The following is a 25,994-nucleotide window of genomic DNA, read 5'->3' as shown; positions in this document are numbered from 1 at the left end:
TCCACCATCTTTCATGCCAAAGTTTTTAACTGAAATCATCTTATGCTGGAAAGATGCAGAGCTGTAGTTGTTTTAGTCAAACCTTATAAATCAGCTGATGTGCCATCCCATGTAATATCATGAAGATGAATCTCAGCTGCACCAGTTATACGCTCATTATCTGCAAAACTAAGATAATTGTAGCCATTTCTGTGTTGGCTGTTGTCATTTAGCTGTGGCGGCCATATTAAATGGGGTTTTCGATGAATGCTAACGAGTTATAAGAGTTTAGGCAATTTTTTTACTTTCTGAGTGTTCCATGAATGTCTGAACATTCGTTCAAAAGATATTTTGCTAACAATTATAGCCACTGTTTTAAATGAAAAATATTCACATTGGTTAGTGTTTGAAGTTGGTGTTAGGGTTGATGCTCAGCTACTACCTCACATAGCTCAAAGTGTTTAAAATGAACAGAGTTATAATAATTTTAGTGTTTTGCTAGGTCAGTTGGCTATGACAGCCATCTTGAATTAACTTTACCTTAGTATTTAATGAGATGTAGGTAAATGTACAATGATTTATTTTCTGAGCATTTATTCGAAATCCACATGAAATATTTTGTTTCCTCATTTTTGAACGTTTCCATTCACCTGAAGAGTCAGTAAACGAGTGCATTTGATCAAAGTGCGTATAAAAGTCAGATTATTAACAGTCACCTTTCTAAATCTAAAGAAGTTGGAAGCTGCATCACAACCAACGCATACATTTTAAACAAAGATTAAAATGAAACATGTCTGAGATATTTTGCACGCTGTAAAGTCCACCTATTATTAATAATACGTTAACAGTCAACGTGTTTGTGTAAATAACTTGACTGTTTAGTGTGTAACACCTACATTTCTCCTTCCTGTCTCTGGTTTTGCTAAGGAGCCAAACATTTTAGTGTTCCAAAAAGGAATGTACTTTCTCAGCGAGTCCATAAAAAAGCAACGCATAAAAAACAGACCTGGGTTTCCAGCAAATAAACAGAGTGCAGTTTCTATTTGCTTGCTGTAAGAACCCCCCCAGTGCTCTGAATGTGACAAATCACTGAACTGATGGACACATTTAACTCTAGTTTAACATGTTTCCACTATAATCACCTAGTTAATTATTCAGTGGAACAAGATGTTCTATGATACTCTGCAAAAATAAGCTGAAAATCTAATAACATTCACATTTCATAATAATGGCAGTCTTGTCAAACCTGGTAAGAATCTGCAGATGACTTCCATGTGTGCTCACTCTGCATACTTCTATAGGTCACGCATTCCTCCAGCTAACACTAATGTGACAAACCAGGAGGAGAAGGTAAGTTTATCTCACTTTAAATCATCTCTAAAAGCTTTCTGCCACAGGTACAAAGTAACCATCTGAAGTAGTAAAATGTCTAAACTCACAAGCCTGTTAATAGCTAGAAAGCTGATAAGGAAAATACTCCTGTTTTTAGCCTTTCCTGACTCGTCAGACAGCTTGACATGTCGGCATTTTGTGCCAAGGCTGATAAGAGGACACACACGGAGCTTCAAATAAACCGTTTATTTGCTGCCTTGCTGTATAAAAACATATGGAGGCTGAAATAAAGAAACAAAAATGAAGATTTAATGATTGCTTTACAGTGTAATACGATTAAAACGATTAGAATCATAAATGAAATATTAACTACACAACTTTTAAAGTCATTTTTGATTTGGCTTCTTTGAAAACTTCTGCTGGCTTTTCCCTCTTCAGAGGTCAAAACCAATGCAAAACTCTTTGTAAACAGTAGAGGGCACATGTGCACTTGCAGCTTGCAAACAGCCTATATATTCTAATCACTTGTCAACATTTGAAACATGCATGGACCAGCTTTATGCCACTCTTATGATTAGACAACAACAAGAAAAGCAGCGACTCCAAGGCATAAGCAGATCAGGCTGTAGACGGTTTCTGTGGTGGAACGAGACACCGGGGACTTGACTGTGATGGTGATCCCCGGCTGACAGGAATCACACTTTTCACCACAGAAAGAACAGGAGTTCGTGTTGAGGAGAAAGTCTGAGTTGTATGTTTTTGTTGTTTTCCTTGCTGAAAAAGAAAACAATCAAATGACATGATGATCAATAGTCTGTCATACCCTGTTTTAAGAATCTTGTAGAAAAATTATCATAAATGTAGGCAGAACGTTAGAGTTCCTGCAGCTGGACTCACTGGGTTCATAGTAGTCGTAAACCTGCAGCACAGCATCTTGAACACGAGCCACTTTGTGTTTTCTGACCAAAGGAAATTTAACGCAAACCTCTGACTTGTTGACCTGCAAATTAAGCACACAAAAAAAGAAGTTATTTTTAAGCATGACTGCCAGTTTATGCAAAGCTGAATAATTATGTACCGTATTTTTCAGATTATAAGGCGCATTAAGCAAAACAAGTTAATTTTGACAGATTTGAGCGCCGTGCACCACATAAAATCAGTTCAAGATCCATAAGCACAACCAGAATTAATAAACAAGGTGCACAGAACTATAGGGCTCACTGTTTATTTTTGAGATGATTAAAATATTTAAGTGTGCCTTTATAGTCTGAAAAATATGGTAACTGTTTTATTTATTTATGGGATTTTTGATAATCTCTGTAAATCACAGAACTACAAACTGAAATAAATTGACTCAAACAGTGATCTGTTTTACATTTAAAGTTTTCTATTTTATGCTTACAGCAATTTTTTTTTTTTTTAAACCCCTGAAATTACAGGTGTGTATCAACAAATATCTGATGCAAATTTGGACATAATAAGGAGTGAAAACAAGGTCATGGATGCCCAAAGGTTCATTGATGAAAATGGTTGAACTTTGTCTTATAAACACAGATAAACTGCAGCAGCTCTAATAATCCATAATAATCTCCTAATCCTCTAATAATCCAACCTATCTGAACATTTCTGCTGACCAAATCTACACCTGAAGTATATCGTCTGATGGCTTCAGACTGGATTTTTTTCTGTGGCAGGAAACTGAGCAGCATAACAAAGATTAGAAACTTTTAATTTGGATATATTGTCACCATTGTACGTTCCCATACAACGGTGAAATTGGCTCTCTGCATTTAACCCATCCACCACCAGGTGGAGCAGTGAGCAGCTATGGAGGGTGCCTGGGTGTCCTGCTCAGACACCACGAGATGAGCAATGACCGGGGATCGAACCTCGGACCTTTGGGTCCTGAGTCAGCTGCCCTGCCCTGACATCATCTCGGCCCCCTATGAATCTGTTGTAGCGACTGACAGCTGGATGCTTTTTCAGAACTTCATCAGCCTTGTGGTCCAACAGGCTGATCGAACCCCTTTTTTAAAGGACACCTACACAAATTACACTTTTATTGCTGAGAGCAGACTAAAATGAACTTTCCAAACACAAGAAAACAACAAACATAGACCCAACAAATCAAATAAATTAAATCCTTCTTAATTAAAAAAAAAGTTGAGTGTTTCCAAGGCTTTTAATGTTTTGGATTTACAACCATTTAAAACACTTTCTCCACCAAAATTAGTAAACTTTTGTCCTTTCTCCAAAAAATCCTTGTTCACGTTGAGAGTTCAATTCACTTTTCTTTTTTTGTTTCCCACAAGTCCTCCATCTTGATAGTTTTGGCCCACATCTGAAAATGTTTGGACACCCCCTGGTGTAAAGTGACGCCCCACCCCGCTGCTGGAAGATATACATAGTGTTCACAGCACTTCCATCTGGGCTTCGTGAATAAAAAATATCCATCAGTGTTTCAAACTAGACAAATAAATAAAGGAAAGAAAAAGATAATTTAACACTTACAGAATCCAGATACAGGCTGATTTTATAGGGCCCTCTCTCCACACGTCTGATAAAATCTGCTTCAACCGCAGCTTCAGGAGGAAGATCAAGGCTACTGAGCATGCCCACATCCATTATAGCCATCCCTGTATTATTTATTGGCTGACTGTCTTTTAATCTTGAGAGGATTAACATAAAACATCTACATGTTATTACAAACATCACCAAAAGCATAAATCACCTATTCTTTCTGCATCGTTGGTGCTTACCTTGTGCACACAGACATCATCATGTGATCAGTGTCAGTTTGAGTGAGATGAGATGTTAATACGAACGCATCCTCATCTGAGGTCTGCTGCAAGTTGTTGCTCTTCACGTTGTAAAAGACGTTCAGCTGCACACATTTATGAAAACTGTTAAAAATGGGAAACTTCTACTGGGAAAAGTTACCAAAAATGGACACTTTCTGCACTCGATCTGCATGTTTCTGCATGCAAGAAAAATGTATAAAATGAACATTTAGAAGAGGTGATTCAAACAAAAACAAGTTTCAATGTAATGCACAAGGAAATATTTCAACTTTCCTAGAGTCTCCCTATGAGTGATAAAAGTCTGCATTCCAGATGTTAACTGCTGTGAGTCCATTATCATGCTACATTTGCATTTGGTGTTTTGATTGAGCATTTCTTATGTGGGACATTGTGCTGCTGGGAGAAGCTCTCATGCATTTTGCCATCAATTTCTTCTGAGCATGCTCCAGTGGTTAGTCTGTCAACAGAGTATGGAGCCAAACATAATGAAAGTATGGAAACATTACTGTTGAGCAAGGCTTTGGTGCAAACTATACTAAAAATCTGTATCATAAAGTGATTCATGTGATGCAAAAATAACATTGCTTCAAAATACTCTTGATTTATTTTGCTTTATACCTGAAATATGGCAAATCCTCTTCCTTCCATGTATATTTGCAGAGGTAAATCTTCTACAGGGTTAATCTAAAAACAAAAACAAAAGGAAATAAAAGTTAGTCCTTTTTGTCAGTTTTGACTATTTTGTCCACTTTAAATCATAAATGTAAAACATCCATTGAGTTAACAAAGATATAAACATTTGTTTTTTTGCTACCTCTTGGCTTTGATAAGTTCGATAGTTCATTGCGTTGATGCGAAACAGTGACACAAACGAAGACGAGGAGGAAGATATGTTAAACTTGATGTCAATGGCATTGGCACCACTGAACGCAGCGTAGTAAGCCAGAGCCTGGAGAGCAACGACGGTGTCCTGCAGGAAACAGACACAAAAATAGAAAGTTTTTTTTCAAAATGTCAAGTTGTGTAAAACTAAAATAAATGGAATATTGCATTATTCTCTCCAGACTGAAACAGTTATCGGTACATAATTTTTTTTAGGAACAAAAAAAAAGTCTTACTTGAGTCGTTCCAAAACCACCTTGATGAGTCCTTTGTGTGCTTAACCACTTCACGAGGGAGATCCCTTCAATGAAGCTGCCTCGCATGAAAAAAGCCAACAAAACATACGAGGCCATCTCGATCTGTGTCGAGCTCGGCTGCTGATCAAGTGACCTCGTGCCAGCAGAGGACATCCATATCATGACATCATCTTTCAAAATAGAAAAAAAAAAAGTCCCTTAAAGTGAGAAATTGGACTTCGAGAGTGTGAGGTTTCTCACCAGCCGTTATTTCAAAATCCAATATGGCTGCTATGCACATGCAAGTGGTGGTAGCTGCAGCAATAAACGGTACTTGTACTCCTGTCATTAATGATAAATTGGTCATCCCCCAAAAACCTATATTGTTTTTCAGTGAACCTATTGCTACAGTGTTTGAATGCATCAAATGCAGAGAAATGTGACTGCTAACTGTAGTTAGCCTAAACACTAATTAACAAAAATTAGCAAACATTGTTTTCCAACTTTGAACTGAAACATGATGAAGGTAGAGGTAACACCATTCCAAGATCTGATGTTTAAGGTAAATGAGACAGATCATTACCAGTGTAGCCCATTTAATATTTGCTTTTGTTTCAAAACAGCACGAGCAGACTCCAATAAAAGACAACTAGAATGTTAGACTAACTTTTAAATAAAACAATAGCCCTATTTGCACGGGATTAGTTTTACCTAAGGACCACATGTAATCAATAAATTACTCCCCAACGTTTGCTTTTAATGTGACTCATTTGCACGGGATAACCAAAGCCTGAGATTTAACTGAAATTTACGGAGATCTTCCAGATATGATGTTAACACGCTGTGCTGTCACGACCGGGCCGGTCCATAATAATGTGCTTAATGTGCGGGCCGGGCCGGTCTCAAGCTTTGATGTGGTTTTACGAACCAGCACTAAAGAAAACTAAAGAATGCACAGTATAAAATTGTGTTAATCTACTTGTTGAGGAGGAGGCAGGTCCGACTGGCAGGTTTAAATATGAGATTAAAAAAAGCCACGTTAGGCTCAGATGGACAGCTGTCACCGGCCGTGCGCGTGAGCAGCCACACGTCCGCTGACCCACCGGTTGAAATGGACTTATGAACTGTCCAGGGTGTCCCCTGCCTCTCGCACAGTGATGGCTGGACATGGGCACTAGCTACCCGAAAAGGAAGAAGCGAGTAAATATAATGGATGGATGGGTCAGCTGATCACGTGCACATCTCCGCACCTGCTCTCATCTGCGATGAGGAAAGTAGCAGCATAAAAGCTGTCCCCTACACAGGGACCATATATTAAATTGATTTTTGGAACAGGGAGATGGAATAGGGGCTTGCTTCGTCCACTCCACGCACCAACCTGGTATTGCATCTCTCCAGCACCAGTGCACGAGAAAAAGAAAAAAACCCAAAGCGAGCAGCACATGCATTTAAAATAGCCTTGGTCTATATTTTCCAAATTATTTTACTTTAAAAAAAAGTGTCATTACATGTCGCATCCTGCGCATTTCTGTCCAAATCACAGAGATGCCTATCGCATTGAATTAGAATTATCACAGGACCTTGGAGTTCAGCAAAATAGTGTAGGTAATTTGCCGGGGAATTTTTACTGACATGGCTGATTCGCACGGGATTAACCACACAGACAATCTCCGAAATTATTACAAATAGCATGTGGTCCCTAGGTAAACTAATCCTGTGTGAATAGGGCTAATGTTGCATTTTACAAGAACAGCATTAACAACTCAATCCGTATTTTTCCAAAACCTTCTATAGTTAACTGGTCAGACAGTCGTTACTTTACAAAGTACATACTGAAAACTGAATTCTTAACGAGCTTCCAATAAACTGTATGGGCCAAAACTATTTTTGCTTCATAAATCAACCATTGATCCTTATTTCTAAAGCTCTTTTGCCATAATTGGTCGAAATCACCTGTGTAGTCGTCCCTTTTGCTGAGCTCTGTGAGCGCTATAGCAGCTTTGGGGCTGCCGCCCAGAGCTAAAGCGTACGCCACCAAACACAGGCTGTAGTTGCTGCGGATCACACCACTCGACACTTTGCTCTCCAGGTATTTCAGGGCCAGAGACACATTGCTTTCAAACATGGCCTTTGCAAAGAAAAAGCAGATGTTTTTCTGTTGGTATAACTAAGTTTTTAGGCCTATTTTGCAACATATTCAGCCATTTTGACTGAAAAACATAAATTCCATGGACTCACAGAATAAGTATCATCCTCCAAAAATGCCAGTAGCACATAAGCTGTGAGAGCTACTGAGTCATCATCCAACCCGCGCTGCATCTCAGAGTGGATGACCCTGCCAACCTCAACAAACTCCCCCTTGGGCCCTTGATGTTTCAAGAGCCATCCCATGGCACTGGTCAGGACACTCGTGTTTATTTGCATGTAGGACTGAGCCTGAAGGAAGCACCGCAGCACAAAAGCTGTTAACCTGGTATGACATAGAACAAGAGGGAAGAGCATAGAGGTTGAGAAATTTGATCTGTGACAAACTTGCTGTAGAACAATGTGCAGGACTGGTGACATACCAGATACTACCAGAAGTGTCGTTTCGTCCAAAAGCACTGAAGGAACCATCGGCTCTTTGATAGGACAGTTGATTCTGATAACCTACAGCAAAAAATACAACTTTATTAGTCATTAACGTCACATATTCTGTGGAATTTATATGAAATAACTAAATCAGAATAAAATTTGCATAATAAATAAATAATCAATAAAGCAGGTTGTGTAAAACATGCATCATATTATTGAATCAAATTTAAGATGGAAAAAGCAGATTACCTGTCATCATGTAGCTCAATGCTTTGCTCCTGATCTCTGGGTCATCCTGGGCCGACTTGTCCAGATACTGGAGGACGTAGATACTTGGAGCAAAGTGAATCATGTTCTGCTCCCCACACCCGGTGGGCCTCTGAACCAGTGAATCCAAGTAATTGATGGACAGAGCCAAGATATCGCCTGTGCAAAGTAATACAATGCAAGAAGGCTTTATTTTCACACCAAGCATAGAAACCAGTATATTTCAATGTCTTTAAATCTGAATGAAGCCAGAGAGCCTATCAGTGTCTGGCACAGCACAATAGTTGAATGGTAGACGTACCAACCAGTGATATATGGGCCCTTTGGCTTCCTGGTACCACATCTGAAGGAAAAGAAAAGGAAACAGATCTGGCACCATTTTGTTTTTCTGCCAGCTCCAGGAACAATGTCTGTGAGACGGACTGTTCAACTCCTTCAGGCTGCAAGAACACCAAAGAAGTCCACTGTTACTGAATGTCTCATAGCATGCTGCATTTTTACAGTTTGTTTGGTAAAAATTAATCTCTTTCTCCTTTGTTGGCTTGTTATATTCAGTCCTTTATTTTGATGTGGCATACCTTCACCAGGATTCTCTGGGAAAAGCTGTTTGAGGCCTCTAGAGACATGGCAACCACAGATATTTCAATGTCGCCCAAAGCCAAAAGCCTTATGGGGAAAAAAGTTGAAGCAGTCTGATGGCTTCTCAAGGTGAGTCTCTGGGCGTTTATAATCGATTTGTCCCGTTGATCCGTCATAACAAACTCAAAGGCCTCAGTCTGTGCAATAAACACAATAACCTGAAACGTAAAAACAAAAATGACACTTTCTTTTGTTGAAAAATGACGGCGTTACAGTTGTTTTTGGTAAAACCCAATAATGGTCAGTCAGGTCATCTGGACAGTTTCTTTTTTGTGGAAAGACGTTTCGCCCTCGATCCGGAGGGCTTCATCAGTCTGAGGAGTCCCAAGTAAACTGTTTTCCCCACTAAGCAGTGCACTCATGTAGTCCAGGTGCTAAAAATGGGGGACAGGACAACCCCCAGAAACCATCTTATCACCAGCAAACTGGTTGGTCCACTAAAGGAGAGTACTGCTTGGTGGGGAAAACAGTTTACTTGGGACTCCTCAGACTGATGAAGCCCTCCGGATAGAGGGCGAAACGTCTTTCCACAAAAAAGAAACGGTCCAGATGACCTGACTGACCATTATTGGATTCTGTACCTGGATGATTGAGCATGAACTTTGATGTTTTGGTAAAACCTTAAAACAACATTGTGAGATGTCATGCTCAGAGTATGTGTTGTGAATGACTCAACTACTTCCACACTGACTGAGTGGCAGCCATTTTTGTTTTTCAAGGCTGTGGCAGCTGTCTTAAAACGATAACTCCTGTTCTTATTAAGTTGCAAATGTACATCTAATAATTACTTTCTGAAAGTTTTATTTAAATTCCTCTAATAGTTCATTAAATATTTTGGTGAGAGACACAAGCAAAAATACTATTGTCCACATCTGGATAATGGAAGACAATACAAGATGGTTTACTAATTTCACTTTAGCTGTCACACATTTTATCCAACATACCCCAATGTCGTGGTCCAAATGGTTGGTTACGTTTACTTCCAGCACAATTTCCTCCCGTCTGATGACGTATGGTGGGACAATAAAAGACAAGGAGAAATCTTTGGATACGGTCAGCTGTCAATGGCAGAAGAGACGTGTCCACTGTTAATGGCACATAGTTTGAGAATCTTCCCTGGTTAACAAAGACCAGCTGAGGAGTTGTTACCTTTAGTGGCACAGGAATGAAACTCAAACCCAGGTTCTCCGACATCACGAGTGCAAAAGCTTCAAGAGAAGTGACACCATCGGGCACCGCTATTTTCCCACTCTTCCAGTTCTTATCACTAAAATACATGAATGTAAAAAATAAAAACATGTTTTGGATCATCATTTAAACACCACCCTCTTAATTTAGCATGTGCACTTTTAAGTTTTACCTGACATTTGTGTCTAACAACAGCAGTGAGTCTGTAGTACCAATCCACTGGCTCCAGTACTTTTCAATATTTAGGCCACTGCCACTATCTGAAGCCAAAAAGAAGAAATCAGTTAGCATTGTAGGGAAGTATTGAATTTGTTGACTTAGTTCAATGTGCTAAATATCCATATGAAAGAGTCACCACAAAGGAGCAACTTTTACCATTTTTAGATCCATCTGGTTGCTTTTTATTGTTCAATACTGCATTCGTCATCATCTGAAGATTGCATTTCTGTGTAATGAGAGAAATAAAAAAAACTAAAACAATTGTGTGCTGGTGTCTTAAAGTAAAATGGTTTAGTTTACAAGGACTGGGTGGAGTAGTTATAACAAGTCAGTATCTTACGTGCAGGGGACAAATTGAAGCAATCCCAGTTTAGAGACTCAGGGAGTAGCTCATGGGGTTGTAAAGCTAATGGCTAGGGGAAGCAGCATTCATTCAAGAGCGAATTTCACCTCAAAAACTCAAAATTGACGCTTCCATTTCAAACATTATATTGGTCATTTTTACACCTGTTACCCTAAACCACTCATATAAATTTCTCCTTGATTCTTCAAACTGTGATCACCTTGACTGCCATGTAAAACAGGTAAGATATTGACTGCTCATAATTACTCAACACTACTCTCACACACAAAGTTCTTTTTAAGCATTTTGATATGTGTAAAAGTACACACAGGAAATAAAAACACCCCGGAAATAAAGGTGAGATATGATCATTAGACACAATTTCTGTTTTTTATTAGCCAAACAAATCTCTGTGTTTAAATAATCTGTTCTATTTCACACAACATAGGGCATCTGGAAATATAAAGATGCTGCAAACTTGCTACAGTCATTTACAGCCATAAATAACCCTCAGCTCCTGCAGCCAAAACTCTACAGTTTCCAGCTCCTAGAAAAACGAGCTCCCTCCCAACAAAGCAGGCAGATCCGTTACACCCAGAGCAGCCGGTTCTGTGGTCTCACTCTGATAACTTTCTCAGTACCTTACTGCAAGAAATTGCTAAGATACGGAGGATAACCAGGGAGATTCTTTTGTAATAAATTAACAAACAAGTGATGCTGCTATAAAGTTACACAGAAGTTTATATTTCAGAGCACACTTCTCTTTTCATGACAACAAAACAATTGTCTAAAAGTCACTTCTGGGTTCTGATTTTCTACTCGGATGTAGTTAATGTTTTAAACGTCAAACAAAAGTTGATCTTTGAGCTTTTTCTAATCTAAAGTGTTCTCGTACCTGCTCCATTAACAGCTCGGTGTAAGGTTGGGGTGCATCATTTTGCATCCCTTTTACCGCGATTGCCACTTGAAACCTGGATTCATTGCCTGCCACAATGAGAGATACCCGCTCACCTGGCTGGGCTCGATCACTGCTCCATTTTAGAGTTATCTGACAAGAACAAGCAAACGAACTATCACCTGCACAACCAACAGGATTACCATATCAATTAGGATGGTGTATAAAAAATAAACTGAATCAAGAATCAAATGATCACACATGGCTGTTTTGATGGATGGGTATTTGTGCTGTGTCGCTGATGATCTCCCCATCAGAGAGGATGCAATAAACGGTGACACAAGCCTCAGGGTACCAGGACGATGTTGGTGTGAGATCCAAAAGGGAAGAGAAGTTTTTTGTTCCAGCAGCCACCACTTGACCTTTAGAGGCTACCTAGAATTAAAGCAGCACAGAGAGGAGTCAGATTTATTTTTATTTAACTACAAACTTCTCTAAGTTATGTCCATTATTTCTGAGTACTGCAAAACTTCAACTGCATTAAGAAACATTAGTTTTTTATAACATTGCACTTGGTACAAACAAAAACGATGCAGTTATTGGAGCAACTAAAGATCCTTCTATTTAGATTAAATACACAACTAAAGGTTAGACTATTGTACATTATAGGCTTTATATGTTTAGAAAATGTTTGTAAAAGGTCATACCACCACATTTTCAACTCATCCTGCTCAAAATAAATTAATTTTATGGCAATAATGCAATATTTGTTATAATACAATATTTTTCTATTTGTATGCATTTTTTAAGCAAATTTATTTGCATCTAAAATACAAAACAAAATTGCAATGGGTTACTCTAATCGCATAAAAGCTCATAAAATATTACAATTAAACCTAATATATGATAAAAAGCAATCCCTAAAAAAGCATATAAAACATCTATCATGATTATAATGACAAGTGATGTCAAAATAGCCTAAAATATTATGTTTTATATTTTTAATTATGATTGCAATTTATTTTGAGCAATTGTGCCAAGTTTGTCGCATTTATTATATTATGACCTTTTAATTCCACTTTTCTGAGTATGAAGACATTTTTAGTCCATAAATCAAATGCTTGCAAAGCAGCAAGAACTAAAATAGAAAGTTAAAAAGCTTCAGTATCTTGACAATCAAAGTAAAGGCTTTATAGCATACTGCTCATAAATGTCAATATATTTAGAATATACACAGGAGGAGTTGTTGCCTGAAGAAATGCATAGATGGGAAATCAGTACAGCAAAAAACAACACACATTCCACTAAAACTCTAGCTTAGGCATTCATCACGGTCTTCTTTGTGCACTTCTTCTTTTTAGTTGTAGAATTCAATCAAAATATTGTGAATGAGACTTTTTAACATTGACATAAGTTTTATAATCTCACTAGATATCAGTGGTTGTTTGGTGCATCATTCATTCTCCAACCAAAGGCTATGCTGTGCATTAAATGTACTCCGTGCAAAGTATAAAGAAGGTTATCCTGTACTGTATCAAATAATGCAGTTTGAAAGAGTTTACTCAAATAGTTTTCCAGATATACTGATACACAAATCTAAAATGTGGGACCACGCACTATGAAAATGAAGCAGAATCTGCCAAGTGGAAGCTTTAGTCATGTGACTGGCCTCAGTTAGGATGGTAGTCATAGCTGAATCAAGGAAGTGTAGGCAAAAGTACGGTGGCCCTAAGGTGTAAATGAACAACATTTGAAAAAACACAGCAAAAACACATTCGGGCCACTTCCGCTTTGGCTTAATGTAATTCCATTTTTCAAAATGTCATTCCGTTTTTTCAAATGTAATTCCGTTTGTTGTGTTTTTGTTGTTTTTTTTTTTCAAATGTAATTCTGTTTTTTTCAAATGTTGTTCATTTACACCTTAGGGCCACCGTACAAAGTGTTAAAAACAAATATCAGGGATCAAACAGAGCAGTAGAAAGCCATAAAGCTAAAGCTCTGCATTCAAACACACAGATTTACTAAACTTCTTCTTGACTGGTTAGTTTAGAGTTTCATTTTTTTAAATTGTGGTCTTACTTTGCCAAAAGTTCATGCTCAATAATCCAGGTACAAATCCAACAATGTTCAGTCAGGTTATGTGGACGGTTTATTTATTTTTTGTCTTACTTTACTTGACAATTATGAGCATAGATATGTAAAAACATATCAATATTTTGGAACTTTTAAATCCCATACAGCTCTTCTATGGACGCCACCATTGCTGACCCAGTTTCAGTCACGTCAGCTGCTCCAGTAGGTCAACAAACAAGTGGTGGTTGGCATCCTGCCACAATTTTTAATTTAAGGACATTGATATGAGAAATGTGCAGATTTTGTTTTTTCCTTTTATAAATTTAAATATGATTTTTGACTGGTCTTCATGACTTTGCAATGAGTACCTTAAGTACTTAATGCAGAAAGATTTTTTTCCATTTATTCTGTTATATCGCATTTAATATCTGATTCGTGTCAGGGACCTTACCACAAAGTGAAGCGTCATTGGTTTGAAGGTACTCTCCACATTAAGTTGAAATGGTAAGCCCACCTGAAAGTTAGTCATACATTGGATAGTATATTATGTACATGTATGCATATTAAATCAGTAATTGTGCATAATATATTTAGAGCTACCTGTGCAGGTACTGTGTTGACCGGGTAGATCTGAATATATGAACCACTAGAAGAGGTGTGGTTGTTGTAGACCTTCAGTGTCTCCTCACTGGACTGATATATGGCCTGAAAATAAAAGTAAGACAAACAGTAAGAGTCTCCTGGGATTCCTGAAAGATGTCCTGGATGTTCTTTCAGATGAACACCTCCTTACAGGGTTACATGATCTAAATGTCTTGAGGTGGTTTTATGCAACAATAAACGTGTCGAGTCATACTTTAGTGAAACCACTCCTTTTACATGAGAAAACAGCTGAGTTTACCTGGAGGATTTAATTCCATAAACAACAATTCTTGGTACTCACTCTTATTATAAGCATCTCTGCTTGATTGTGTAATTTAAACTGGACGAGTACGTTTCCATCCTTTGGTACAGGAAGTGTAAGATTTGTAGATACATTCATGAATGAGGATTTCTGAGTGACTTCAACCACAGCAGAGTGGTTTGAATCGAACAAGCTTAGAGGCTTCCCATCAGATCTTCTGATCCGAAGCTGGGGGATGCAAGAGAAGAAAGCAATGTCAGTGAAAAAGAGTTTAAAACAACATTAAATTAAAATGTTTTAACTATTTTACTTACATTGGTAGAGAAGTGTAAGGATGGCTTTAGGGAGGGTGGAAAATTGAGGAACATGAGGTGGAATTTGTCCTGCACGAGGTGGACTTCAACCGTTTTGTTCACTTTAAACCCTTAAAAAATAAAAATGTCTTTGGTGCTGCAGCTGAAATACACTGAAGACCAGTTAAAATATATCCCACCTGTGAAGTTGTCATTAACTTGGGCAATAATGCGGTAAACAAGGCTGTTGCTGCTAAATGTTGATGAAGAGTATAAAGCCTGGAGTTGATCTCTGCTGAAGAAAAACTTTGTAGACCCATAGATCTGAACAAGGTGGAGGGTTACCGTTATCATCATTATGTAATTGGTTCATTTTCACTTTAGTTTGTTTAAAAATATATAAACAAGCAAGAAGGACATTAAAACCTCACTGATTTGGTTTGTGTTAAGAATGAAGGCTCCAAAGTGACGGTTACAACCAACGTGCCTTGTACAGGTTGTCCACTGGAATAACTAAAAGAAAGAAAATTAATTATTCAGTGTAACACTATAAATGTAAAGACATCAGCCTAGCAAGGTGTAAACTTCAGGCAGGTACAATAAACACCTTAACCTCTGAATAATTTACAGCAACATTTGTGAATTTATGGGTTGACAATCCCAAAATAACTATGGGAGAATGACGGGCTAAAGAGCTCGGACTTCCAAATTCAGACTGATAAACTGGTGATGGTTAACAAAGAATGACTAAAGAAGTCCTAAAACAGGACATAGATGAGTCCACAGAGATGCCAGTGGTCATCCAAATTTGAAGAGTGTCTCCAGCAACGTCCAGGAACACCATCTGACATTTCTGTCCTGAAGGTGTAGTCCTAACAGCAGGTAAGCACAGAGGCTTTAAGCTGCAGGTGTCCTGTGTGAGGAGTTGAGCTGTAAAGGCGTCCACACACACAAAAAGGGCAAGAAGAGAGTTTCTGCTATATTTTAAATTTCAACTTTTTAAAACCTTCTAAGACCTGAACTCTTGCATTACATGCATTATTTATTCCTTTAATGTCCACATATGTGGATGCCAGGTCCTAGGAGGTTTTAAATACAACTATAGAAATTGCATTTCCTGTGAAAATGCAGTGTGGATGCTTATTGCAGAAGAACTTGCTTAAAAACAGCTGAACTTGGATTTTAAAAAAATCTGAAATGTAGCTGAAATGGAAAAACAAGACTAAATTAGCAGAAAAAAGCATAAATAACACATATTGGTTGAAGTAGATTTAAAATCAGGAGAAATGAGCACAAAAATTAGTAAATTAGCTAAAAAAAAGGCTGAAAAGTAGCTGAAAAAGCAAAAACAAGCTTAAACTAACAGAAGGAAGAAGAAAAAATTGAAATGAGCTAAAAAATTGGAATTAGTAGAAAAAGCTAAAATTTGCATAAAAACAGATCAGCTGAAAAAGCTGAAACTAGCAGAAAAAAGATGAAAGGAGCATAATGAGCTGAAATTAGCATAAAGAAGTTACTGGTAATTAGACTGAAAGTAGAAGAATTAACATAAAAAACTTGAATTTACCTGAAAACAGCTGGAATTTGCTTAACAGTGCTAAAAAGCTAGCTGAAAAGGTAGAACAAGCTTAAATTAGCAGAAGAAAGAAGAAATAACAGATTTCCCCAATTATGCTGAAAGAATGAGAAATGAGCACAAAAAAGAGGAAATTCTCTGAAAGCTGAAATTAGCTAAATTAAAAATTGCTGAAAAGTAACTAAAACATCAAAAAGAAGTTCAAGTTGCCAGAAGGAAGCACAGAAGGCAAAGTTTTGCTGAATTGGACTGAAAAAGTTGAAATTATATAAAAAAATCTGGAATTGGCTGAAAAAGCTCAAATTAGCATGAAACAGCTAAAAAAGTAGCTGAAATAGCAGAAAAAGCTGAAGCTTGCATAAATAAGTTGAAATGAGCAGCATACGTTAGAAGAAGCACAAATAGGTTTTAGTTGGCAAAATGAATATAAAACTGAAATTAGCTAAAAGTAGCTGAACATGTTTAAATTTGCACAAGAAAGCTGAAAAAAGCTGAACCAGAACAAAATGTGAAAGAAGCAGTAAAATGTTGTAAACAGATCTACAGGTTTGAAGGATGTAAAATGAGCTCATTTCATTTTCTATGAGAAAAAAAGTGGCAGAAAAGGCTAAATATTTCACAAAGCTAAAGCTGCACCAATACCAATAGTCATAGCGCCCTTCTTCTGAATGAGCTAATGTTTTGATATATGATTTGTGGAAATGGCAAAAAAAATTGTGGAATGAAAAATATGCCAAAAAATGTACAGAAGAATAATGGACCACAATAGTGTGAATGCTTCATAAACAGTCACACTATTAAACTTACAACGCTCTCACGGATCCTGTGATGTCATCACCAACAAACACTTGTGATGAAGTCCTGATCAGCACGACAAACGGAGAGTTATCTGCAAACACAATCATGAGATAAATACTTTTTAAAATGCTTTTTTGTTTTTACCACATTCAGGAATTCTTCTTAGCTGTTAATTTTTGTGTTTATCCTTTGATTTTTGACTTGACGATTGCGGTTCTATACATGAAAACAAATTTAGCCCATTCTTGTTTTATATTGTTTTTGCCAAGGAATGAAAATCATGGTATTGCTGCAAAATTTATCGACGATTTGAAATCGGTAACAAAAACACATCAAAGTGTTTCTGTTTTATTTTCTATTTTATTTTAATTCAATAAATTATTTTGGCTCACAGAGGGAAGGTAACATCTGTGAAAAAGTATAAAGAATACAGTTACTGCAACCAGATGAAAACAGACCTTATATCTTCAACAAAAATATCCTGAACTAATAAAACAAAATTTGATCTAATATGTGTGCCTTTAACAAAAGAATAACATTGTTCAGACTCACTGGTAGATGTGTTGCTCCGATCCTCCACAGTGAATCTTTTCTCATCAGTTACCCCCTGCAAAAAGGACAAAAGACAAATTAAAAGTTAATTTGGGGTAATTCAGGAAGGTTTACAGCCGTCTACTAAGTCATAACCAAAGTGAACACCTTAATGTTTTTCAAACCTACATTCACCATGGCTGTGATCACCCACTGTCCAAAAGCAGCGGTCTGGGGCAAACGGAAGTCTTTCAAGGAGATTCCCAGACTCTCTGTAGTGGACCACCTGTCAACAGTTGTCCTGTTTGGATTCTATGCAATAAAGAAATGTCAGCAAACAATGAATAAATACATCTGTTGATTTCCTCTGGCTGTGGTCTTGATGCACACCTACCAGTACAGACATGTCTACTTTCCCTTGATACGGCTTATTATCCATCTGGACCAACACAACCCTGATTCTGATGGTGTCCCCCGGTTTGTAGCGCGATCTGTCCATTTGAATGAAGGTGAAGACATTCTTAAGGTTGAAGGTGAGGCCAGAGGTCTTGGTAAAAATCTGACTGCTCTCCCTGAAGCCAAAAACTGTCAAATTCAACGGGGAGTTTGGAGGTACGGAGGCTGGAAACTGGAGAAATGATCAGACACGTGATTAGACGTTGACTAAAATAGTTATTTAGAATTGTGATGATGTGTGAAAAGTAAATTAAACTAAATTGTACTTACAGGAGGAAGTGTGAGGATCTTGGTCAGACCTTTTATAATAAAAAAAAACATTTTTTTCAGACTTTTCTACAAAATTTGAGTCATCACGTAAAATAAATCTGTGGTATTATAGTCTCACCTCCTTGGAAGTCCTCTGTTTGAGCTACTTTCGTGCTGCCGTATGCAACTTCAGCTGTTATTTTGCCAGAGAAGTTGGTGAAAACAGTGAACGCCAAAGGAGTGGGTGTACCAGCGTGCAGGACGTCTGGGCCTGAGATCAAAAACAATGTTGTACTAGAAAAGAGAAAAAGAAAGAAAAGCATTAATCACCGATTTAACAAGCCAAAATGAGACATTCGGATCAAACTTACTTGGACGATTGCTGTGTCGAACAAGAAACGGCAAAAGACAAAACGAGGATCCTGATCCTGTTCATGCTGTCCGGCTGTGATCTCAGTCACACGTTTGACTTTAGTTTCACACCTGGAACACAAACTGACAGCCTCGTGTAACTGAAGCTGCCTCCGTGTACAGGTGACAAAAGTCCACCTCTCGTCCCAACACCAACGGGTCGCACACACACACATCCATTGTCAGGGATAAAAAGCAGAAGAGGATGCCCTCATATTCTTATCACCTTTACCCACAGGGAGACGTCTCATCTTTCTATTCAGAGTCTGCCAATTCCCAGTCCTGTCTGAGCGTTATTCTGCTCATACTGAAAAGAAATTGACTAAAATGCTATTATCGTCCATCACCAAAGGTGAAAATGTGATCATGTATTTGCCCTTGTCTGTGCATGTGTTTTCCAAATTATACCATACCAGCTTCATTTATAAAGTACTTTAAGCATGTGACCAAAGTGCTGTACAGTTACAGTCAATTAAATCAATAGCACAATACGTAATAAAAATATATTTAAGCAAAATAGCCTTATATTAAACAAAAACAAGTAGATAATTCAATGGGTTAAAATATACTAAAATTGGACTAAAAATCAACATTGCAGGTGGTGTCAAAAATCAAGGAGAAGAGAGGAGTGATTTAAAAACGGACAGGGAGGATGCCTGTCTGATGCTCAAAGGCAGGTTGTTCCACATTTTAAGAGCAACAGAGAAAAGTAGAAGTATGCAAGCTCAATCATCCAGGTAAATGAATCACATTTGGACAGCTTCTTCTTGGAAGAAACGTTTTGTCTTTCATCCAAAAGACTTCGGCAGGCTGAGGCCCTTTTTGCTTGTGTAAAGCCAGTTTCTGGGAATTCCACAGCAGGCTGGTTTGAAACGCGTCAATAAGGTGCTATTTATATGACAGATTTTGTTGGCAGGCCTCAAACTGACTAAGTCTTACGAATGAAAGATAAAATGTTTTTTCCAAGAAGAATCTGTCCAGATGACACGATTTAACTTTTTTTTGTGTGAACAACAGAAAAAGCACGATCCTCTCTAAGCTTTTGTTTTGTTTTGGGGATGGTCAGCTGGTCTGCTGACCTGAGAGAATGAGAGGGCATGTATGGATGTAGCAGCTCAGTGGAATGGGGTGGGGCAAGACCATTTAAAGCTTTAAAAACAAATAAAATAACTTTAAAATGAATTCTAAAATGTACAGGCAGCCAGTGCAACTAAAACAGGGGAAATATAGTCATGTTTTTTTGTTTTTGTGCCAGTTAAAAGATGTGCTATGGCATTTTGGACCCACTGGAGGTGACCAATAGAGGAAACACTGACCCTTATATAAAGAGTGTTACGGTAATCCAACTGAGTGATGGAGCAGATTACTGTCTCAAAGTGCTTTCTAGTTAGAATTGGCTTGACTTTAGCCACCTGCCTTAACTGAAAAACGCTTTATCACCTGTTCTGATTGGATTATCAAATTTAATATTATTACCCACTTTAAATCCCAGATTTGTGATCACTGGCTTAGTATATTGAGCCAATGAATGCATGTGCGGGGTGTCAGTGGATGCTCCAAAACACAAACTTAGTCTTCTTGTCATTCAAGTGCAAAAGGTTTATAGCCATCCAGGTCTTTAAGTCTGCTACGCATTTCAGTAGTGGTTCAGAGGGAAATAGGTTTTTGTCTCCTTTAAGGAAAAACTCAACAGTCATCTGCATACAAGTGAAAAGAAATTCTGTGCTTTTGAAAAGTGGACCCAAGCGGAAGAAAAAAAAAAGAGAAGAGAAGAGAAGAGGCCCTAACACGGAACCCTGTGGGACACCACATGAGAGAGCGGAGAAAGATACATGTTCACCATAGCTGACACAAACAGTTCACTTGCTCAGATACAATCTGAACCACCCTGGTGCTGTGTGTCTAATGCCCACCCACTGTTCCAAACGAAAAAGTAAAATGTGATGGTCCACATCTGGTTTGTCTGCCATGTTGGCAAAATATCTCATAAACTGGTTGGATAAATTTTAATGAAACTCTCGTAAAGTAATAGTAGTAGTAGTAAACCTTAAATAAATAATGTTACTAATTGAATTGTTATGTATGTGAATGTTTCTGTTCAGTGTCCTGAGATGACTTCTGTTGTGTATTGGTGGGATATAAATAAACTGGATTGAATTGAATTAAGGACTGGATGTACAGCTACAGCTACCTTTGAACTAGTCAGTTCAACTGAAGATGGCTTCCACAGCTGACTGATCTTAAAAAAACACAAAAGTGACATATCAAATGTACTGATATCAAGCTAAAATTTGGTGTGGGCGTAGCTGAGAATCAGCCAAAATTTTATAATTTGAAAGCTAATTAGCTGAATAATCTGGTTTAAAAAAACTTAATTCTAACTATTAATGGGAAGTGTGCATTCTGCCGAGGAATGCTGGGCCTTTAACTTTATGGCATGTTATCTCAAAACAAATGCAACTTTTTGAATCAGCCTTGATTTTAGCAATTTTTAGACATTCCTGAACAATTCTTACAACATCAACACAATCACTATCAATGTGGTAAACAGGCTTAACATTTTAATTATATTATGACAACAAATTATTTATTTATTCATTTTCTTAGAAGACAATTCTGGAAGCAATCGAGCTCCAAAATATATTTATGCAAAATATCAAAAATAGGAGAAAAATATTGACACTGAATGATTTCAAGGAAAAGAGTGTCATAAATGTGCAGTGTACAAATTTGACAGATATAAATACAGTGGGGACAAAAATAGCAGCATAAAAATATAAGAGTTGGAAATTATGGATCCAGAGTACTTTGTTTAAAGCAGTAGGCAGTGATAAAAGGTTTAGCTGTGGAACATCAGACACAGCTACAGTAAATGCTTGTGTTACATCTATTTGAGCAGCAGGTGGTGGTCAAGCCTCGGCCCTTCAAACATGAGCTCCAAGTTCCTACTTCACTTTGAATATCAGGAATTAATCAGTTTTCTCTCTTTTTTCTTACATGTAGCAACAGTTAAACATGAAGGATAAATGATTACGCAATACTTGCAACAATAGTTCAACAGTTTATTGCTTTGGAAAAATCTTTTCACACATATGAACATTTTTTACAGTGGAGTCTCCAAGAACGTGACGCATTAATAAACTTTGGCAACAAACTCGGCTTTAAGCATGTTTTAACAAAACCAGCTGTGCATCAGTGTGGAAGCAGGTAGGAGGTGAGATGAAGTTGAAGTTGGATGTGTAATCTCGTGCAGGCTTGTATTTGGTTTAGTTCTGCGATATTCTTGAGGCGCACGTCTCAAGCCAGCACCTAATCGGGCGCTGGTATCCTTGTATCCTTTCACAGTTTTTGGGTAAACTAAAATTCAGTTAGTGTTTTATTTATTTATTTATTTAGACTGCAGTTTTAAATTTATAAAGCTTTTTCAATGAATGTTGAAGTTCTGCAGCTTCATAACTGTAACTTTTACAAAGAGTTGACAAAAGTGCACATCTACAAGGAGCAATAAGTCCAGAAAAGTGTAGGAATTTTGCAATGCATCACATGTAAACGATAAAAATACAAAGACAATTTTACTGATAACATGTAGAACAAAGTACCAGTGTTGAGACATTAAGAGCAACTTAACATCTTTCTCATAAAAATGAAAAACTTGATATTAAAAAGTACTCGTTGAAATGTCATGAAGACAGGTAAAAAAAATAATGACGAATAAAACACAATCTGCACATTTTTTAAATATTGATGGGTAATGTGACCTTTAAATAAAAATTAAAAAAGGCAAAATGTCAGTGGCTGCACTGTTGTATTTATGAACTGAAACTAGGTCAACAATAATGGTGTCCATGGAAGAGCCTTTAAAAATGGAGAAGTCCAATCATTTTGTAGTATTTGTACATATTTAAATAGAGAAAATTATGCAGATATTAACTAATGCCTTACTTGTTCCTTTTCTTTTCTTTTGCATTTAGCAGCAGATTTATTTGAATATTTCCACCTAAAGGTCTTCTCAGAGATTCCACACTCGTCTGCTTCGGCCATATTTGTTCCCTTACACAGCCGGAACGCAGGTCAAGCATGCGACAAGTAAGCTGGCTTTGTTTTTATTGCGTGTGGACCCGCATTTCAGAATTGAAAATTAATTTATCTGGAAAACTAAACACTATGAATCTGCATCATTTGGTATAGCTCTAGATTTGTTTTAATTTAGAGTTTACAATCAGTACCTTTAGGAGATTGAGACTAAAAGAAATGATCTGTATTATTACTACTACCTTGATTCTACTATCTCTTAAGTCGCATTGAAATTGGAAACAACATAACTTGTCTCAGTTATGCAGGCTTTTGACTGCTGCTTTGCCAATTTTTAAGGTATCTTCACTTTATCAACATGCCATAGGTACAAGCTGCAGCTTTAAATGTCCTTTATTACCACCAAGAGACAGCACTGATGCAGCTATTACTACGAAAATGTGTTTTCTGTTATAGTCCTTTTATATGTTCTTCTTTGGGATTATTTATCTGTATATCCTGCAGTCACATCTCAAAGTGTCGGTAGATGCTCTCCACATAGTTCAGGACCCTCTGCCAGTCAGGTCCACCCACCCTCAGCATCTCATCTACCGTCTATGAAACAAATATTTCAACCTTTGAATTTAAACACGAACAAAAAAAATGTGTTTTTGTTTGTTATAATTGTATAAATCTTACCAGAGATGGTGAAATCCCCACACTCTCTCCGGTTTTAAATGCCAGACTGAGGTTCTCCTTCTACAAAGAATAATGATGAGTCAAACGTCGCAAATGTCTTAGTCCTATCTATGATGCGATGAATGTGCACACGTCCTACCTTGTTCTCTGGATTCAGGGAGCTGTAAGGGATGTGAGAGGGGAGGTAGGTGTGGTAGACGGCACTGAACGCGAGACCATCCACCCAGCTGCTGCTGAAGTTAGTAATGTCAATGTTCTGCAGCGAGAGGACAGGTTGTTTCAGTCTGGTGCTTGTAGGAAGAGTTCATCTGGTAACATTTCCTGTCTTGGTGTCAGACAACCAGGTCAACGGTGCTGTTAGTTCCTGGGTCTTACCTTGTAGCCTTGAGTTCGGCTCTGACACCAGCGGAGCAGCGAGTTCCTCTTCGAGCCTCCATGGCGACGGAGCAGCAGGTTGAAACCATCCTGCACCCTGACGGCAAGATGAAGACCAAGGCTTTTTGTAGGAGACTTTTAAATAGTTCTCGATGTGCAGCTTTCTGCACACAAATTGGTTCCAAGGAATAAAACAGTTTTGACGGATGAGCATGTTTGTTAGGACTTACTTGGTGGACGGCATCTCACTGAGAGCTGAGTTGTACTTATTTAAAGACTCTTCACGATTTCCTGCAAGACAAGTAACAGTATTAGAGGTTTTCTCTTGTATTTAATATTTTGATAATTGCAATGAAAGATGGTCAACAGTGTAAACGCCTCTGTCTGTTAGCAAAATATCTCATAAACCAGTGGATGGGTGTTAAGACAAATGCGTTCATCATGCGTCATCTTTCTACTTAATCAAAGGAGATTTAGACATTATGCCCTGTTTTATTTACTGACTGTGATTGTGAACGATAAACAGTTCCATGTAATCACTCCCACTGTGACCAGTCAGTGAGGAACAGAAAGAACTGGTTGTTTTTGATATCCTCACTAACTGATTGATATTGATAAGATGGCGTTGATATGATATGGTGACGTGTCTCAAGCAGAGTCCTTGACTCAGATCTACTCCTTCGTGCCTGCAGCGGACCCTTGGATGACAGCTCAGACATGGAGGGGGAGGGACTGAGGGCATGGACAGGAAAATTATTTTATAAAACCAACTTGGCCAGTCCAGTGAGCTAGAGCAGGTCAAGGTTTCATATGGATGAGAGCACTGATAACATTGTAATCTTGTAATTGCATGTTCTGTGAATGTTGGACTGCTCTCCAAAGCTTTATAAATAAATCTGATGAACTACACCTTGGTCTGTTCTGGGAAGCTCCTTTTTTTCCACGACATAGGTTTACATGAAATTCTTGAACAGTAATCATTGGAGGTATATCTACATCTCGTTAATATTAAAAATCAACCCAGTATTTTAAGATGACCGTTGCAGCTTATAAACATTAGCAAACAGAAGAAGGAATATAATAGTAAATTTCACTGTTTTTTTTTTTTCTATCTCTCTTTCGGCTGCTCCCTTCTCTGAGGGCTTTCACAGCAAGTGAAGTCAAGGATTTAGCACTTGTTTTATGCCTGATTCTTATCCTGATGTAACCTGGGATAAAACCTGCAGCTTTAATATTAAATAGGTTTCACAGCTTAAATTTGATGCTGTATCATCTGAGTGTCAAGGTTGCATAATCAACATTCAAACAGAAGATCTTTACATAAACTTTAGCATGCAAGGCAGCAGGTGATACACATTAATTAAAGAGATGCTTGTTATTTTTTTCTGAATAGATTAGTATTTTTCCTCTTTTTGAATAATGGTCAAGAAATTCAGATAATACTGATCGGTGTTTCTACAAACCCGACATGATTTATAAAACTAACGTAAAATCTCTAATTTACCTACAACCCAAAGATAATCGTATAGGATTAGAAAACAGTTTTAACTCTTAATGGTCTTTACTAGTCATTCTTCAAAACATATGAGAAGAAAATTAACCACCAAGTCGAAAACTGTTCTATTGATTATTTTATCTTTCAAGTCTACACAACAAATACTTGGTGCAGAAGGTAAGACATGCTGACCTCAGCATGTTCAAAAGCAGCATCGATTTATTTTTGTCCAGCAAAACAAACTGGATTAGATAAAATGTGTTGTTCCAGCTACACAAAAAAAACATTTCAACCTTCAAATTCAATGTTTGTTTCCAAGTACTGAAATAAACGTCAAACAAGTCCACAAGTTTGATCAGCAGAGGTGTAGTTCTGGTTGGTAATAGATTAGCAAAAAGGCCAAAACACAGTAAGTGAGTGTTGAGTAGGCCAACAGAAATGTTGAAGAGGATACAATCAGAATATAACTAAACAGAGCTAAAATGAACTTTATTTATATGAATGTATTATTAATTACCACAGCAGTTTTCCAGTGGTAGATGGTTTATTTTTAATACAGAATATGTTCAGGTAGGATGTGGCTTTATTTACAGTAGTCCCTCGTTTATCACGGGGGGATCTGTACCCTGAAGACCAGCGATAAGTGGAAAAACTGCGAAGAAGGGATATTAGTGCAAGTAGTAGGTAGTAGTTTATTTTAGTATGTGTGTGTCTGTATATATGTATGTATGTATGTATGTATATGTATGTATGTATGTATATATATAT

At 37.6% G+C, this 25,994-nt stretch overlaps 2 protein-coding genes across 2 annotated transcripts in view; both read right to left on the bottom strand.

Moving 5' to 3' along the window:
• Positions 1-1,838: 1,838 nt before the first annotated feature.
• cd109 (CD109 molecule) lies at positions 1,839-18,677 on the bottom strand. The gene is made up of 32 exons (XM_037694558.1): positions 18,607-18,677; positions 18,375-18,529; positions 18,257-18,285; positions 17,925-18,158; positions 17,720-17,842; positions 17,552-17,606; positions 17,009-17,090; positions 15,057-15,138; positions 14,826-14,949; positions 14,647-14,756; positions 14,372-14,560; positions 14,029-14,133; positions 13,880-13,942; positions 11,617-11,790; positions 11,356-11,508; positions 10,274-10,343; positions 10,071-10,158; positions 9,860-9,977; positions 9,655-9,768; positions 8,650-8,868; positions 8,373-8,511; positions 8,054-8,230; positions 7,798-7,879; positions 7,469-7,700; positions 7,184-7,358; positions 5,231-5,421; positions 4,927-5,082; positions 4,731-4,796; positions 4,071-4,195; positions 3,823-3,979; positions 2,209-2,311; positions 1,839-2,085 (listed from the first exon to the last, which is right to left on the bottom strand). Exons 1-32 carry the CDS (start codon positions 18,669-18,671, stop codon positions 1,886-1,888), a joined length of 4,155 nt encoding a protein of 1,384 aa, XP_037550486.1. The 5' UTR covers positions 18,672-18,677; the 3' UTR covers positions 1,839-1,885.
• Positions 18,678-23,124: 4,447 nt separating this feature from the next.
• si:ch211-195o20.7 (cytospin-A) overlaps positions 23,125-25,994 on the bottom strand; it is a 16,300-nt gene continuing 13,430 nt past the window's right edge. Inside the window, exons 7-11 of the mRNA XM_037695381.1 lie at positions 23,962-24,022; positions 23,732-23,828; positions 23,496-23,612; positions 23,357-23,416; positions 23,125-23,272 (exon numbers count right to left, since the gene is read on the bottom strand). Of these exons, the coding sequence (XP_037551309.1) occupies positions 23,183-23,272; positions 23,357-23,416; positions 23,496-23,612; positions 23,732-23,828; positions 23,962-24,022 (425 nt within the window). The 3' untranslated portion in view covers positions 23,125-23,182. The remainder of the gene's footprint in view (positions 23,273-23,356; positions 23,417-23,495; positions 23,613-23,731; positions 23,829-23,961; positions 24,023-25,994) is intronic.

Source organism: Nematolebias whitei, chromosome 21, assembly GCF_014905685.2.
Source record: "Nematolebias whitei isolate Nwh7 chromosome 21, NemWhi1, whole genome shotgun sequence".
Taxonomy (NCBI): Eukaryota; Metazoa; Chordata; class Actinopteri; order Cyprinodontiformes; family Rivulidae; genus Nematolebias; species Nematolebias whitei.
This window is presented reverse-complemented; position numbering and strand designations above follow the sequence as displayed.

What these genes read in the sequence shown, in the direction of transcription:
- cd109 (XM_037694558.1), bottom strand. Translation starts at nt 18,671, where the DNA reads ATGAACAGGATCAGGATCCTCGTTTTGTCTTTTGCCGTTTCTTGTTCG. An exon ending in TCTTAACACAAACCAAATCA is followed by an intron (nt 14,950 to 15,056) that starts GTGAGGTTTTAA and finishes CACCTTGTTCAG; the next exon opens with ATCTATGGGTCTACAAAGTT. An exon ending in TCAGCCTGTATCTGGATTCT is followed by an intron (nt 2,312 to 3,822) that starts GTAAGTGTTAAA and finishes CTTAATTTGCAG; the next exon opens with GTCAACAAGTCAGAGGTTTG.